General features: G+C 49.9%; 1 protein-coding gene across 3 annotated transcripts in view; it reads right to left on the bottom strand.

The window, feature by feature from the left end:
• The window catches only part of LOC134068452 (SH2 domain-containing adapter protein F-like), a gene marked incomplete in the record, with an annotated part of 115647 nt that extends 99724 nt beyond the window's left edge, over positions 1 to 15923 (bottom strand). For all 3 annotated transcript variants that reach the window (XM_062524072.1, XM_062524073.1, XM_062524074.1), the window contains 1 exon segment: positions 15151 to 15923. In XM_062524072.1, the coding sequence (XP_062380056.1) occupies positions 15151 to 15597 (447 nt within the window).
• Positions 15924 to 18124: the final 2201 nt, after the last annotated feature.

Below are 18124 nucleotides of genomic sequence, written 5' to 3'. Positions count from 1 at the left end.
CTTTCTGCTAGGCCTCATGTGACTGCTGTCAGACCTGACAAATGACAGTCCACTCGAGGACACACCAGCGCTCCAGGGCTGACCAGCACAACCCCCCCCCAACCCCCCACCACCCCCAGAGCTCCAGGGCTGACCAGAACACCCCCCCACCACCCCCACCACCCCCCCCACCCCCAGAGCTCCAGCAGAGAGGAGCGGCTCCTCTTCCGCCTCTCTCCCCACAAACGTAAACAGGAAGAGGGCTCGCCCCACAAACAGGCTGCAGAGTGCGCTGGGCTCAAGCGAACATTTCAAATGTGTGTGTGTGTGTGTGTGTGTGTGTGTGTGTGTGTGTGTGTGTATGCATGTGTGTGTATGTGTGTGTGATATTTCTATAGGCCCGGGGTGAGTTACAAAAACACTGTTGCACCCAAACAAAGGGAAAGAGATCTGAGTCCCAATCCCACACACACACACACACACACACAGATCCGAGTCCCAATCCCTTGATTGCTCGGGAAATGCTGTGACCTCACATGACTCCTAGAGCCGAGAGTGTGTTTCTGTTTTGGTGTGTGTCCGCAACCAATCAGAGGACTCCAAGAGCGCTGTGTTTCTGTTTTAGCCAATCAGTGAAGTGCCTGTGTGAATGCAAGTTTGTATGTGTTTGAGTGTATACTGTATTTACTTGCTATAGCCTCATTCAGAGAGGGTTAAAGCGGAGCGAGAGGCGCAAACAATCGAACATTTCCGCGTTCTGTTTTCGCGAAGGGGAGGGGGGCGAAATCCCCCTTTAAGCAGATCAGACAGTGACGTTACATTCGAACTGAACTGCTTGCCAATCTGACAGAGATCGATATCCCACTATGACGACTTTGCGACACGCCTCTTTAAGCAGACAGGAACTGTTTGAATTTTGCTTCCATAGAGATGCATTATGTTGCTCTATCTTGTCAGTAATGAAGGATCTTTGCCTCATTTATGTGCATTTCCAGCTGTTTCACTCTCTCTCAATTCAATAGAGCTTTACGGGCGTTTACAAGAACACATGAGGATACAGGTGTGTGTGTGTGTGTGTGTGTACAATGCACTAGTTTGCTGATTTTAAGCGTGCCTGTGTGCATGAATGTGTGAGTGTGTGAGAGTGAATGACAATGTGTGTGTGTGTGAGCATATGTGTGTGTGTGTGTGTATGTGTGTGTGTGTGTGTGTGTGTGTGTGTGTGTGTGTGTGTGTGTGTGTGTGTGTGTGTGTTCATATGGAGAGGCTGGGGAAGGCCCCTAGCAAGGCCAACACAGGGGGAGGATAGCTTGACAACTGACAATAGGGCTGCAGGGTGGAGCAGCATACAGTATAATCAGTCACCACAGCAGAGCTCCCACCACACACACACACACACACACACACACACACACACACCTGCATCACTCTCACCCTATTGACCCAGCCCTGGGGTCACAGAGGCAACAAGTCTCTGTGTGTGTGTGTGTGTGTGTGTGTGTGTGTGTGTGTGTGTGTGTGTGTGTGTGTGTGTGTATATACACACACACACACACACACACACACACACATATATATATATATATGTCAGTTTATCTGTTTTTGAAAATGTATGTACATTATGTGTGCATGCGTGTGTCTGTATTCATGTCCACAAATGTATCTATTTGTGAGCATGTCTGTGCATGTGCATGTGTGTGTGTGTGTGTGCGTGCGTTCCTTGTGAGTGTCTGCAGCCGTGCGAGGGAACAGAGCGTGTGTGTGTGTGTGTGTGTGTGTGTGTGTGTGTGCGGGGGCCACTCCCTTGCTGCGCCGAGCGTCCAGAGAGAGCAGCGGGCGGTGCTGTATGTGTGTGTGTGTGTGTGTGTGTGTGTGTGTGTGTGTGGGGCCAGTGCAGACTTGCCCTGCTTGGAAAGGGAATGTCACACAGTTGTAAACACTTCCCCTCAGGAAGACAGCGCTTCCTTAGTCCTGCAGCTAAGCCTCTTGGTCTCGCCGTGTCCACCCAAAGACTCCCCCTCCACTCGCCACTCGCTCCTTTACACACACACACACACACACACACACACACACACACACACACACACACACACACACACACACACACACACACACACACACACACACACACACACACACACACACACACACACACACACACACACACACACACACACACACACACACACACACACACACACACACACACACACACACACACACACACACACACACACAATTCTAAACAAATCAAATCCAGGATTACATTACAGTATTATTCTATTCTAGCAGCATGTCAGAGTTGTTATAGTCCAATCACGCAACTCCTCTTTGGAGGGAATGTCCAACATACTAAATATGTTTGTTTCTTTGGTTGTTTGTCAACAGCTTTCAGCGTACCTCTGCTACAGATGTAGACAAGGATACGTGGCTCTGAACTGCTGCAACTGAAGAAGAAAGGAAAGTGTGTGTGTGTCTGTGTGCATGTGTGTGTGAGTGTGAGTGTGTATGTGTAGGTGGAAGCGTGTGTGTGTGTGTGTGTGTGTGTGTGTGTGTGTGTGTGTGTGTGTGTGTATACGTGTATGTGTGTGTGTGTGTATACGTGTATGTCTGTGTGTGTGTGTGTGTGTGTGTGTGTGCATGTGAAAGCAAGTGTGTGTGTGTGTGTGCTGGAGACGCGCACGGCTCCTGAAGCTTAACACAATGGCAGGTAACGGAGCTTGACCTCGCCTCCCTGCTGGACACTGGACATCCAGGGCCAACGCTGGTGAAATATCACACAGCCACGGGAACTCTTCGAAGCAAGCACACACACACACACACACACACACACACACACACACACACACACACACACACACACACACACACACACACACACACACACACACACACACACACACACACACACACACACACACACACACACACACACACACACACACACACACACACACACACAGGAATTCTTCAAAGTGTGTTCAAGAAAACCTTCGACTACAAACCTCCTGAAGAGAAGAACAAGAAAAAACAAAGTGCACACTCACACACACTGATTCTCAAACACTCAAACACACACACACACACACACACTTTCTGCACTGCCAACACCAGGGGATAATTCCTATGTTTCACAGAGAAAAAGTGTATATTTATATATATAACCCTTTTCCTCTGGGCTAGGAAAATATGGCCAACTGTATTGTGCGTACATGAGTGTGTGGTTATGTGCATGTGTGTGTGTGTGGAGGGGGGGCAGGGGGGGTTGCAGGGAGGAGGTTAAAAGTGTGTGTGTGTGTATGTGTGTGTGTGTGTGTGTGTGTGTGTGTGTAAGAATGTGTGAGTGTGTGTGTGTGTAAGAATGTGTGAGTGTGTGTGTGTGTGTAGAGGGCACTAGTAAAAGCGGTCCTGCTGCTTGCCGTGCTGGGGTTATAAATAGGCTTTAATGCCCTGTGTGTGTGTGTGTGTGTGTGTGTGTGTGTGTGTGAGACTTTACTGCCCTGTGCCTTCCACACGGCCCCTGCACCCTGGACGGCAGGAAAACCTCAGGGCCCAATTTGTTTCCTTTTAATCAGCATGTGACTATGGGCTTCACCTGCCAGAGGGCCTTCCCTCTCTCTCCCTCACACACACACACACACACACACACACACACACACACGGGCCCCACTGCTGTCCCATCATTAACTTAAACGCTGCCATGTGCGAGTGTGAGTGTGTGTGTGTGCATGTGTGTGTGTATGTGTGTGTGTGTGTGTGTGTGTGCCAGCCTGCTAGTCATGCCAGGCAACGACGAGCGGCCGCCTCGCAAAGATGCCGCTGGCGAATGCCAAGGAGTTGGGTGCGCAAGCTGCAGTGGGCACAGTGGCACACAAGACGGTAGAACATCCGGCACTGGAACACAGGAGCCAGCGCCACACAACTTCACCCTCACATACGGCACAACTTCACCCTCACATACGGCACAATTACACCCTCACATACGGCACAAATACACCCTCACATACGGCACAACTACACCCTCACATACGGCACAACTACCCCCTCACATACGGCACAACTACCCCCTCACATACGGCACAACTATGCCCTCACATACGGCACAAATACATCCTCACATACACCACAACTACCCCCTCACATACACCACAACTACACCCTCACATACACCACAACTACCCCCTCACATACGGCACAACTACCCCCTCACATACGCCACAAATACGGCACAACTACACCCTCACATACACCACAACTATGCCCTCACATACGGCACAAATACGGCACAACTACACCCTCACATACACCACAACTACACCCTCACATACGGCACAAATACGCCCTCACATACGGCACAAATACGCCCTCACATACGGCACAAATACGCCCTCACATACGGCACAAATACGCCCTCACATACGGCACAACTACACCCTCACATACGGCACAAATACGGCACAACTACACTCTCACATCGTCGCAAATCGTATATCTTTTTGCGCTAAGGCATCATGATACCTTTCTAGTATCGGTATACTGTGCAACACTACTCTGTACTCTGTACAGTTGCATTGCTGAGGGGTTAGAGGTTGGGGGGACTACAGGTCCTAATCAAACTTTAACAGTTGACCTTTGACCCCTTCACCCTTTATTGGACTGGGACTTTATTGGAATTGGACCGGGCCAGAGCCATGCTGCGGTTCTGCTGTGACCTGGAGGCATTCCTGCCTGTGTGTGTGTGTGTGAATCTGGTGGTGGTGTGTGTGTGTGGGGGGGGGGGGGGCTGCCTTTTCGCCTGTAGGTCTACGTTTCTGCCTGCCTGAGCCTATTGTTCAGTGGAGTTTCCCCTCCCTCTCTCTCTCTCTCTCTCTCCCTCCCTCCCTTCTTTCCTCCCTCCCTCCCTGGAGGATGCAGCCACGTCGCGTTTCAAAAGACAAATTCCTTCCTCGAAGTTCAGCACATCATCCGGCAATCATCTCCCTCAAAGGCATGACATCATCGCACTCACAGCTCCCGGGCCGGGCCCTAAATAGGCCAACTGGAGCTGCCACTGGTACTGGGCCCGCCCCGCGCCGGCATATAACCCCCCCCCCCCCCCCACACCCACACACACACACACACACACACACACACACACACACACACACACACACCTGGCCCATAGCCCACACACACCCTCCAGTGCTCCAGATGCCTCCAGATCACTCAGAAGTTAGCCTAACTCAGAACTCAGCCTACAGCTAACCATTAGCTAAACGTGAGCTATAGACTAACTGAGGTAACTGACTTCCAGTGTGCTATGCTAAGCTAGGCTAACTGGTGTAACTGACTTCCAGTGCATCATGCTAAGCTAGGCTAATGTGTCCGACTGGGTTATAGCACGCAAACAGAGGGGTATATATTCTCTAAGAAAATAAGCTAATTTCTCAAAAAGTCGATGTGTTCCTATAAACTTAATTCAACCAAAAAAAAGCCAAATCAGAGACTGGCTCTTTTTTGGGCATGGATCCATTCCAAATTCCAGTGTCTGAGATGAAACTGTTGAGTGTCCTGCGAGTCTCACAGTGAGAAAGGTAGCAGACAGCCGACATAGAATTTGCTAATGCATCTGCAGACACAGTGTCCATCTCCCCCCATAGCAAGGCTCTAGAAGGCTTCATTCCTCAACATCGCTCAAACAACTCACAGACAGATCACGACTGACTCAGACACGTACAGTATCGGATTCCCAGCCCAATCTTTCAGATCATCACACAGACAATCACCTCTATCTTAAATCCAGCTCAGGTCAGCCACCCAGAAGGGTGCCAGCCAGAATCAGTTATGTAATCTGGTCAGAATGTGGAGAGTGCTGGACCTAGAACTGAGGACTGAACTGGTTCTTGCTAAAGACATCATAACGACAGCACAGACATACCTGTCATCTTTATTACCTTCGCCAAGGAGGTTATATGTTTTCATCTTGGTCTGTTTGTTTGTCTGTCTGTAATGGATGGATTTAAATTACACTTTCAGGAAAGGTCTGAAATGACCCAAGGAAGATTTTTGAAGAACTTTGGCAGTGATCCGGATCACCGTCTGGATCCAGGGGGCGCTTGGCGGAGGTCTGCACTCTTGGAGTGCTTTTCTATTTTTTTCTGTGCAGCATTGGAATGAATTCAAATATGTTGTGAAAAGGGCATTTGTTTAGCTTCGCTTTAGCATAAGAACATATAAGCACTGGAGGGCTGAGGCTGTTTGGACTGGTTAGCTTTTCTTTAGCATATTAGCACACACAAGCACAGTAGGGCTGAGGCTGTTTGGACTGGTTAGCTTTGCTTTAGCGTAAGCACACGTAAGCACTGGAGGACTGAGGTTGTTTGGACTGGTTAGCTTTGCTTTAGCATATTAGCACACACAAGCACTGGGGCTGAGGCTGATTGGACTGGTTAGCTTCGCTTTAGCGTAAGCACACATAAGCACTGTAGGGCTGAGGCTGTTTGGACTGGTTAGCTTCGCTTTAGCGTAAGCACACATAAGCAATGTAGGGCTGAGGCTATTTGGACTGGTTAGCTTTGCTTTAGCATATTAGCACACACAAGCACTGGGGCTGAGGCTGATTGGACTGGTTAGCTTCGCTTTAGCGTAAGCACACATAAGCACTGTAGGGCTGAGGCTGTTTGGACTGGTTAGCTTCGCTTTAGCGTAAGCACACATAAGCACTGTAGGGCTGAGGCTGTTTGGACTGGCGCTCATGTCGTCGGAGGTCACGCCAGATAGACAGAGGGAGTGTGAGCTGCAGGTAAGCTGTCTGAGGCTTTGTCAACACTGCAGACTGGGATTCCTCAAATATTTGTGTGGCAGCGCGACATTCCAGCCTGTGCTCTCTATGCCGCATCCCCGGTGGCCAAGACACTGACGTCAAAAAAACATGTTAGTCACATTCCTCACACACACACACACACACACACACACACACACTCTCACACACGCACGCGCACACAGACACACACACACACACAATCAAAACTGTGGCAACAAAGGACACACTCATACATGATTCAAAACTGTGGCAACAAAGGAGTCAGACAAACCCACACACACACACCCCGAGACCGTACACAACACACACATCTAAATATAGTGTATCTATCTATCTATCTATCTATCTATTGATGTACAGTGTTCATGAACTTCATGTACATCTGTACACTCTAGTGTGTCTTTATTCTGCAAAATGCTGAGTTTTTCCTCTCAGCCTTAAAAAAAAAATGACAACAAAACAAGAGAAGCCCAAGGGTTTAGCGGTCAGGATGTGCAGAACATAATTCATGACTAAATCCATCCTGGAAGAGCTGCTCTATATCTGCAGTCCTGTTTATAGAGAGTAGTCTTTAAGAAGGGCGCTACCGCACAGCCGTACAGAACTGTTATTGTGGGGAGGAAGATTGCACAGAGTTTTTCTTGGCGATAAACTCTGGGCAAAGCCATCTGTTGGCCCCGCTGACGTTTCTCTCATTTCTACGGAGAGGTCAGGAGAACTACGCAATCAGCCGCGCTCACGGGCGAGCCACTGGCATGTCTGGACATCTGACTCACGGGCCGAGGAACGACTGTTTACAACTACTGTTACGTTCCTCCAGTTTGCGGCAACTCTGGCATTTTTATATGAGCGCAGTACACATCTTCTGTGAGAACATCTTGTTCCAGTACATTCCTAGGTGTACTCTGGGTGGTGGGTTAAGTTTTGGGTTAGGGTTAGAGTTTAGGCAAGGATCCTCTCTGGTTTAGGGTTAGGATTAGAACCATACTAATGGACAAAGGTGTTTCCCTGACACCAGTACACAGTGACCCTTCATAGACAGAAGCAAAGACTCTAGAACAGAGCTCCTCTCTAGAATCTTTGGACTGAACACATCCTCCCCAGAGATCATGGCAGAGTGAGAAGAGGCCAGGCCAACAAAATGGCCTTTATGTGCCATCTGCTCAGTCACAGGGGTACATGTGTGTAGATATTCTTGGACAGCACACACACAGCCCAAAGTGCCCTCCTCTCAGTGTGCAAACTCCCCTGTAGATCTCAGGCAAGTGCTGTTGTTTGTTGTAAAACAACCAGAGGAAATCAGTGGTCCACTCAGGACTCGGGAGCTCTCTAAACTATCTAAAACGGGAACCTTGAAGACATTGTGTGAGTGTTCTTGTCCACTCTGAGATCTCCAGAATCCAGAAAAACAACTGCAGTTGTTTCTATGATTTTAACAACTCGTTTAGGAAGAAGCAAGGCTTTACCGTTCAAATAACAACAGACAATTTTCACCTTTGTACACAGTTGTACACAGCACAGTGCCTTGGGCATCACGTCCGGACACTTCCCAAACACGCTGCCACGAGCTTCTTGGAAATACCTTTGCACATGAATATAGAGCAAAAGACAAATTCACCATTTAAAAGCAAGGGCGGCCTATCGCTAAGGTCATCGAGGTAGCCCCGTCCACACACACACGCACACACGCACACACGCACACACACACACACACACACACACACACACACACACACACACACACACACACACACACACACACACACACACACACACACACACACACACACACACACACACACACACACACACACACACACACACACACACACACACACACACACACACACACACACACACACACACACACACACACACACACAAAACAAACACATCCTCCAGCGAGCGGATGTGTAATTTGCGCGGTGCACTTCTCCAGGAAGCTGCCGGGCCCGGCTGATTGGCCGGGGGAAAAGCTCTCCACAAAGCACCCAGCCGCTGCCACCGCCCTGGACGGAGCGCCAAACAGGCCAAACAGAGCAGAAGCACAAGAAACACAAAACGCCAGCGTTCATCCCCGACTTCCCCCCTTTAACAAACACATCGTGAGATTCAGAGTGTGAAAAGAGCAACACGGCGTTGCCTGGAAACCAGCGAACTCCAAACAGCGTGTGTTCGCCAGACGAACAGACAGGTGACACCTGCATTCACTGCTCTGCAGATATTTTTACCCTGAAAGGTGAACGCTCACAAAAGCCTCTTACATCTCAACTGGTGAGACTTCCTAACACTCACTCACACACACACACACTAACACACACACACACACACACACACACACACACACACACACACGTGGCTAGCATGGATTCCCAGCTACACAAGGAAAAGTCTCCATCTCCAGAGCATCTCCTCCTCACCTGCTCCCTGCTCAGCTTGGCCCTTCAGCTCATCACTAAGCAGCTGACTTTAAAAAGTCCTTCAACACAGCTTTCAGAAGGAGGGAGGGAGGGAGGGATAGAGAGATGGAGGGAGGTAGATGGAGGGGAGAATGAAGGGAGGGAGTAAGGGATAGAGGAAGAGAGTGAGGGAGTGAGGGAGGAAAGATGGAGAGAGGTAGATGGAGAGAGGTAGAGAGGGGGATGGAGGGAGAGGGGAGAGGGGAAGGTTTAATTAACTAGAACGGCTGGATAATAGTTGATCATTGTCTTCAACTCAGTGTTCCATGAAGGTCTTGTCACAGTAAACAAAAACAAATTACAGAGCGATAACAATAAAAAAAAACTGCACCACTGTCCCATGTGTGTGTGTGTGTGTGTGTGTGTGTGTGTGTGTGTGTGTGGCCTGTACGTGCTTACCATTTCACAGCTCCTCCAACAGAAGAAAGGAAACAGCTCCATGCTACAGTAGCACAGCACAGCACACACACTTGCGATGTCTGGTTATCCTAGAGGCCCATGTCTCTGTGGACTAGTGCCCTTTAACACTGCCACTGATGCATCTGGACCCTCCGTGAGCCCACACACTGTGTTAACGCCGCACACACACACACTCTATTGGCACTCCGCATGTTAGCCCAGCGCTTACACGATTAGCATCCACTCGCCGACTAATTAAAGCATCAATCGGCCCCTGCGCGGAGGAGCGAGTGGTCAGGTGACACGCCGTGTTCGACCCTCTCTAGCCTCTAGTCCTTTAGTCAGCTGGGCTGCCCACACACGCCGTGTTCGACCCTCTCTAGCCTCTAGTCCTTTAGTCAGCTGGGCTGCCCACACACGCCAGGGAAGTGCACCTTGGGACGCAGGATACCTGCGGAATGAGACCAGACCAGAGGCTGTGGGCTGTGTGTGTGTGTGTGTGTGTGTGTGTGTGTGTGTGTGTGTGTGTGTGTGTAGAATGAGACGAGACCAGAGGCAGTGGGCTGTGTGTGTGTGTGTGTGTGTGTGTGTGTGTGTGTCTGCAGAATGAGACGAGACCAGAGGCAGTGCGTGTTGGGGGGCCTTCTTTTGTCCAGGCAGAAGTCGGTCAGTGGTACACTGCTTGTGACGGAGCCGCAAAGAGACTCAACTCACAGCGCCTGCTGAGGACACAGGACGTCTGCAGAATGAGAGGAGACTAGACACAGCGGGGTGTGTGTGTGTGTGTGTGCGCGCGAGTGAGAGAGAGAGAGAGAAAGGCTGCACTGATTCCATCCTAATCAAACCGCCAGGACTAAGATCCTGTATATTTCTGTCTCGCACTGACAGAGATTTTTCAAAGCAACACAGAAGGTGTGTGTGTGTGTGTGTGTGTGTGTGTGTGTGTGTGTGTGTGTGTTCATCTGTCTCATTCTAGCTGAGTAAAATGTATACTTCAGAGCCCCTCCTCAGCTCCTTCAGCTAACTGCATTCTATTTCTGCCTCCAATGGAAATGATGAGGGTAGTGAACAACTCTTCTTTCTGTGTCCTTGTGGATCTGAGAGGATCTGCACCTTTGAGTTTGCATACCTATGTGGAATGTGTGTGTGTGTGTGTGTGTGTGTGTGTGTGTGTGTGTGTGTGTGCGCGTGCTCATTCCCACAGTCCCTCCCTTGGCTCATTCAGTTCTCTGGCTCATTCACCTTGTGCAGCATGGCACACCAGGAGGAAGTTGTGCAATGCAGTTGGATTCCAACCCTCTACCCTGCACTTCCTCCACCTTGCTCCCTCTCTCTTTCCCTCCCTCTCTTTCCCACTCTCTCTTTCCCTCCCTCCCTTTCCCACTCCCTCCCTTCTCCCATTCTCTCTTTTTCTGCCCCCCCGCCCCCCCGCCTGCCCTCTGCCCCTGTAGTTGCATATTCCAGAGTTGGGCATTCTCTCTCCCCATTTCTCTCTCTCTCTCTCCATTTCTCTCTCTCTCTCTCTCTCTCTCTCTCTCTCTCAGGGCACAGAGGGAGGCCCCAACACTATCTCTGGCAGTTTACACGACAGGCCCGCAGCACTTGAGCACAATTCTCCCGCACAGAGGCGGAGAGTGATTGGATCAGATCAGAGGTAACAAGCCCATATCGTCAGCGTTGCAGAGACATGGGGGGGGGGGTACTCTAATCTGGTCTTTCCCACACTTCTGGATGAGGGTGAGGAAGAGGGCAGTGTGGCTAGTGGGCGGCGGGAAAAGCGGGATTCAGTCAAACGCAGGGCACGTTACCGGAGGGATGTGAGCAATTCCTTTCACTGATTGCAATCAGAGATCCCAGCCACTCAGCAGCACCAAGCACCAGTCGAGTTGGCAAAATGTCCGTCCGTCCGTCCGTCTGTCTGTGTGTGTCTCTCTCTGTGTCTCTCTCTGTGTCTCTCTCTGTGTCTCTCTCTGTGTCTCTCTCTCTCTCTCTCTCTCTCTCTCTCTCTCTCTCTCTCTCTCTCTCTCTCTCTCTCTCTCTCTCTCTCTCTCTCTCTCTCTCTCTCTCTCTCTCTCTCTCTCTCTCTCTCTCTCTCTCTCTCTCTCTCTCTCTCTCTCTCTCTCTCTCTCTCTCTCTCTCACACACACACACACACACACACACACACACAGGGTCTGTGTCTGAATTAGCAAGGCCTATTACCTAGTAGTAGTCTATTTGTAACTTCACTATGTGTGGATGGTAAAACTAATCGCACAATGTAATCATTTCGTCTGATAAACTGCAGAGAGCACAGGTCTTTTACTGATGCCTTCACCACCATGGCACACAAGTGATAGCTGATACACACTCAGAAACCACATCCCATCCATACACAACCACAGCCAAGCTGAGCCTCACCATCAACAACTCCAACTCTGCTCCATCCTCCTTAAGTACACACACAATATTTATTGTTAAAGGAGTTCACACACCGCTAATTGCAAATTGCGTTATGGCCACATACAATGACTGGATATCTGTCAGGCTTGTTACAAGAGCATTTCTCCACTCAAAGTGCAGTGACAAGAGCTACAGTATCCAGCGATCCTGCAGTCAAACGTCTTCTTTACACACAAGAGCTATCCAGCGATCCTGCAGTCAAACGTCTTCTTTACACACAAGAGCTATACAGCGATCCTGCAGAGTCAAACGTGTGATAAACGTGTGATAAAAGTGTGTGAGTGTGAGTGTGTATGTGTGTGTGTGTGTGTGTGTGTGTGTGTGTGTGTGTGTGTGTGTGTGTGTGTGGATGTGTGTGGATGTGTGTGGATGTGTGTGTTAGAGAAAGACAATGAAACAAGGAGAGGACAAGGCAGGAGGAAGAGGGGATGTGAGTGAGTGAGTGAAAGAGAGCAGAGAAAGAGTAATTATGAGAGAAGAGTCAATCTCATCTCCCCTCTCTTCTATCCTCCCCTCACTTCTCCACTCTCTTCCTCTCCTCCATCTTCTCCTCTCCACTCTTTCTCTCCCTCTCCTCCTCTCCTCTCCTCTCCTCTCCTCTCCTCTCCTCTCCTCTCTCATGCCTAATTGGCTACAGCACTCAGTGCAGGCTCCAATTAACCAGAGCGCTAATCTGTTCAATTAAGCCTCCGACCGAAACATCTGTTGTGGTATAAAATTGGTCAGGGCCGGAGATTTCTTCCCTGGACGTCCTTATCAGATGGCTGCCCCCATGGTGGCTTTACCGCCCAGGAAGAACGGCACTGTTGCGCCTGCTGTACGCCTCACCGGCGATAAGCGCTTCGCCTGCTGTTGTTCTGCTGGAGGAGACTAATAGTGCAGCGATGGGAAAAACTGTGTGTGTGTGTGTGTGTGTGTGTGTGTGTGTGTGTGTGTGTGTGTGTGTGTGTGTGTGTGTGTGTGTGTGTGTACTGAGGCTCCTTAGCCTGCTTTGTTGTCTGAGAGATTACATTTGCCGTTTACAGCACAAGCTAATTTGCTGCCTAAGCCGTGCCGTTGTTCTCTGCATGTTGCCGAGCCGCTAAACACAGTTGAATATGACCAGGGTGGAAAAACAACAGGGACAATGGACGGGGGGGGGGGCATCAAACACTTAACCACCACCAGCATCAGCACCCGGGCAAGATGACGCCACTACACACACCGAGAGAAGCATCTTTAGCATCACAGGTTTGTGCGTGAGGTTTGGGTCAAGTAGCGCACACATTCTCTCTCTTCTCTCTCATACACACATACACACACACACATACACACACACACACACACACACACAAACACACACACACACACTCCCATGACAACATTCCCATCTCTATACCCAGCGCAAGTGGAGGTGCTTTTGTTGCGGAGGAGAAATGACATCTAGACCATCAGACATCTGTGATGACCAAGCTTTTCTGACCACCTCCTCCACCTCCATGGACGCCGTCCTTCCACCAGCACACCACAATGACACAGCCTGATGCAACAAGTCCAGTGTGTACACACACACACACACACACACACACACACACACTTCTCCTCAACAGTGGCTGTGTAAGTGTGGTGAAAAAGCTTCAGTGATGCAATGATACTTCTGATTCGTCCTCCTAGGGATTTTCCTACTGGGACTATTTCCTGGTTAGCAAACAGGCCCAAGGAAGAAGCCAAGTCATTTCACAACAGCTGAGCCCCTCAGCGCTGTCTGTCACACACACACGCACACACACACACACACACACAGCTCATGCCTGCAAGCTCACGTTTCTTCGCCAGGAAACGGCACGCACACAGTTCTTACATTCCAAGAGGAGGTTTGTTCGGTGGGAGGTGGATTTTAAGCAAACACACAAGAGGTGTGTGTGTGTGTGTGTGTGTGTGTGTGTGTGTGTGAGGTCCAAAGAGCTCCGCAGATCACGTCCAGTGCTAATGTGGGACTGGGGTCGCTGGGCAGGGGATAGCCCGTCAGACTGACCGGAGACCGAGGATTACAGAGGAGTGTGAAGGTGACACGAATGTGTGGATTCCCGGAAAAAGGATACAGAAAATAGATTCTCATGGGGATGAGTATGACCCTCCCCCATCCACTGTTCAAATGATTAGGGATTGTGTTCACACAAACATTACAGTGTAACCCACCCACACTAACTGAGATTGATTGAAGTGACCCTGAAAGAGAGTCTATTGTAGAGGATTCAACAGAGAGTTGTCTGACTCTGAGTGCTTATTTGGAAAGGTCTGACAGGGCATACATGTCCGTCATGGTCAATCTAATGCCAGGCTATACAACTGAAGAACCAGTGTGAGTTCTTAGAGGATCTGAAGTCTCGGTTTCAGGTTCACAGAAGGCATGGTTTTTTAACACCCACGGATATTGAATGTGACGGGAGATGTCATTTCCCCGCTGGAGATAGAGAAAGAAAACTGAACAAGTGAGTCATGTGCGACGACATTTACAGTTTCTGGATAAGTTGCGCCCTAAGTGTTGGAGAATGTGCAGTGGAGGCGCGCTCACACAGTGCATTGAAGCCCGTGGGCTACGTGCACGGCGCAGTGTTGCGCAAAAATTCGTCTGCCAAGACAGAGAGAACAAAAAACCGTGACAACGTGTGTAGTCAACTATGGAATGTAGATTGTTACATTGTAGCTAGCTGGCGGAAGGAGAGGAGGCTACGGAACTCTTCTATTGAGGAATATAGGAAGCAACTTGTTTGGCAGGTTTTAGACTATAACTTGTAAGCAAGAATGAACCTAACATCGGAACGGCAACCTTTACGTGCACTAATCCCTGGCAACTCTATTGTTGACACAACAATGAACACTCGTTATTGAACTGTGAAGACTAATATCTGTCATCTCTGTCAAGTAAAATCGGTCGAAAATGTTCGTACAGACAGTAGCCTACTTCAACTCAAAAGTCTTGAGCAGCCTGTCCGAAGAAGTACTTTGTAGACAAAGAGCATTAGTGCGCTGAATGTGTAGGAAGGTTTCAGCGGCACCCTCTACCTGTTCACTTGGAAAGACCCTTACCTTTTCTTGCTTGGCGTCATTTGCGGGAGGAGGGGAGGTGGGGGATTTGACGCTGCCGATAGAGACGCTCCCTGCCGGGGCTGGCGTAGCGCTGCTGACCGGGGAGCAGCTGTTTTTTTCCACCGTTTCCACCTTTATGAGTCGGTGTTTCGGTGACACGTACTTAATGTCCGGCGACCCTACAGAGCTCGGCCCGGTTTGATACGCGACATTTACGCCTCCAGTGTACGGGTCCTCGAAGTCCAGTTCCTTCTGTAGTTTGTAGGCAGCAAGAATGTCCGGTTGCGCTGGGCTCGGATAGTGCGTTGAGGAACCGGAGCTCGCTTGGAGGTAGCCAGGGGTACCGGTCACTGTGGGGTGGCAGTGTCTGTAGTCCGGTTTCGGAGGAGCCGGAGGTGGTGCTTTGGTGGTTTTGAATCCTAGGTGTTCCTTGAACCATTTGGCCATGCTGCCAGCGCATTGCTCAAAAGTCCGAAAAAGAAGATTTCTTTCCACTTTTCCTGCCCAGATTCGTCGATTTCTTTCTTGTGAGCGCGTTCGAATTTTCCGCTTCCCCGTGTCTCCGCCGACCAACGCGTTTCCCCGGCTCCGAGTCAGCTCCTGGGTTGTTCGGGGCGTCAGGCACTTTCCCTTCTCCAACTCTCACACGCTGACACGCACTCACTGACAGAAAGCGCGGCTCACAAGCACACACTTTGCGCTGGCGCTACGCGAGGCAGCATGGGAGAGAGCTCTTATCTAGATGTGGGTTGCGCTCTCTCACACGGGCTACCTGAGAACGTTCACTGCCACCTACCGGAGCGATATGTTAATTTATTGTACCTCCGTTCCTATTTCACAAGCCATAAAACGGGTCGAACATGAGCGTGACTTCGTGTGCCACGGAAGCCTGCCCTTGTAAAATCCCGGATCTGTAAATGATTCCTTGCCTCCCACCACCTGTCAGAGAAATATCTCATGACATCACACATGGATTCACAAGCCTACTCATGAATATGGAATGTGGATTGTGTGGATTAAGGACATGAAATTGTATTAATTAGGGGAAGAGCTGGCTGCTGCATGAATGCATTAACTTAATGTGTCATTAATTTTCCATGATTTGCAACAGGTAATATGGCTATATGTTGAAAAATTAGGCAACTGTGTAATAAGCTATGTGAAGCCCCAAGGATCCTCCTGATCCCCTCCAGTGTCATCTACATTTCTATTTGCATTCATTTGTAATGGAAGTAATATCATTAGATGACTATCTATCTATCTATCTATCTCTATATATGTCTATCTATCTATCTATCTATCTATCTATCTATCTATCTATCCATATATCTATCTATCTATCTATCTATAGATGTATCTATCTATGTATCTATATATCTATGTATCTATCTATCTATCTATCTATCTATCTATCGATGTATCTCTTCCCCTCTCTCTCTCTCTCTCTCTCTCTCTCTCTCTCTCTCTCTCCCCTTATATATAATTATATTATCCATCTGTTTGTTTGTTTGTTTGTTTGTTTGTTTGTGAAATGGGATAAAAGGTCTCTGTGTGCCTCTGCGGGCTGCTCACAGTAGAGGCTAATGGCACCTGAGCAGCCTCTTGTCTGAGGGAAGAGAGGAGGAGAGCAGCCTCTTGTCTGAGGGAAGAGAGGAGGAGAGCAGCCTCTTGTCTGAGTGAAGAGAGGAGGAGAGCAGCCTCTTGTCTGAGGGAAGAGGAGAGCAGAGCAGCCTCTTGTCTGAGGGAAGAGAGGAGGAGAGCAGCCTCTTGTCTGAGGGAAGAGAGGAGGAGAGCAGCCTCTTGTCTGAGGGAAGAGGAGAGCAGAGCAGCCTCTTGTCTGAGGGAAGAGAGGAGGAGAGCAGCCTCTTGTCTGAGTGAAGAGAGGAGAAGAGAGGGAAGAGAGGAGAAGAGCAGCCTCTTGTCTGAGGGAAGAGAGGAGAAGAGAGGGAAGAGAGGAGGAGAGAGGGAAGAGAGGAGAAGAGCAGCCTCTTGTCTGAGGGAAGGGAGGAGAAGAGAGGGAAGAGAGGAGAAGAGCAGCCTCTTGTCTGAGGGAAGAGAGGAGAAGAGAGGGAAGAGAGGAGGAGAGCAGCCTCTTGTCTGAGGGAAGAGAGGAGAAGAGAGGGAAGAGAGGAGAGCAGCCTCTTGTCTGAGGGAAGAGAGGAGGAGAGAGGGAAGAGAGGAGAAGAGCAGGGCTTTGTGCTGCAGTGAAGGGGGCCTGCTTGATAAGCACACGTCCAGGGCTGACTGCAGACTGCATCCCCAGTGACTGGACAGGCTGGTTGAATTATTGTGTGTGTGTTGGGTCAGCAGCTCCTCCAACAGAACCAGCTCCACAGAGGAGGAGGCCTTGGATCCCTGCCAGGTCCGTTTGGACTGCATCGGCAGGTCTCACCGCAGGTCCGTTTGGACTGCATCGGCAGGTCTCACCGCAGGTCCGTTTGGACTGCATCGGCAGGTCTCACCGGTCTCACCGCAGGTCCGTTTGGACTGCATCGGCAGGTCTCACTGCAGGGACTCTCTGCCCCTTAAAAATGAAGGTGGAGAAATCAATAGCAGAGGACAATGCAGAGAGGCACCAGTGTGTGTACAGTATAAGGGGCAAGTCAGAGGCTCTCTAGGGGCAAGACAGTGAGCATAGGGGCAGAACAGAGGCTAAAGGGGCAGAACAGAGGCTATAGGGGCAGAACAGAGGCTCACTAGGGGCAGAATAGGGGCTCACTAGGGGCAGAATAGGGGCAGAACAGAGGCTATATGGGCAGAACAGAGGCTCACTAGGGGCAGAATAGAGGCTATAGGGGCAGAACAGAGGTAATAGGGGCAGGATAGAGGTTATAGGGGCAGAACAGAGGCTCACTAGGGGCAGAACAGAGGCTATAGGGGCAGAACAGGGGCTCACTAGGGGCAGAACAGAGGCTCACTAGGGGCAGAACAGAGGCTATAGGGGCAGAACAGAGGCTCACTAGGGGCAGAACAG

The sequence above is a fragment of the Sardina pilchardus genome, chromosome 21 (genome assembly GCF_963854185.1).
Source record: "Sardina pilchardus chromosome 21, fSarPil1.1, whole genome shotgun sequence".
In the NCBI taxonomy this organism is placed as follows: domain Eukaryota; kingdom Metazoa; phylum Chordata; class Actinopteri; order Clupeiformes; family Clupeidae; genus Sardina; species Sardina pilchardus.
The sequence above is the reverse complement of the archived record's forward strand: the minus strand, read 5'-3'. Positions and strand labels throughout refer to the sequence as shown.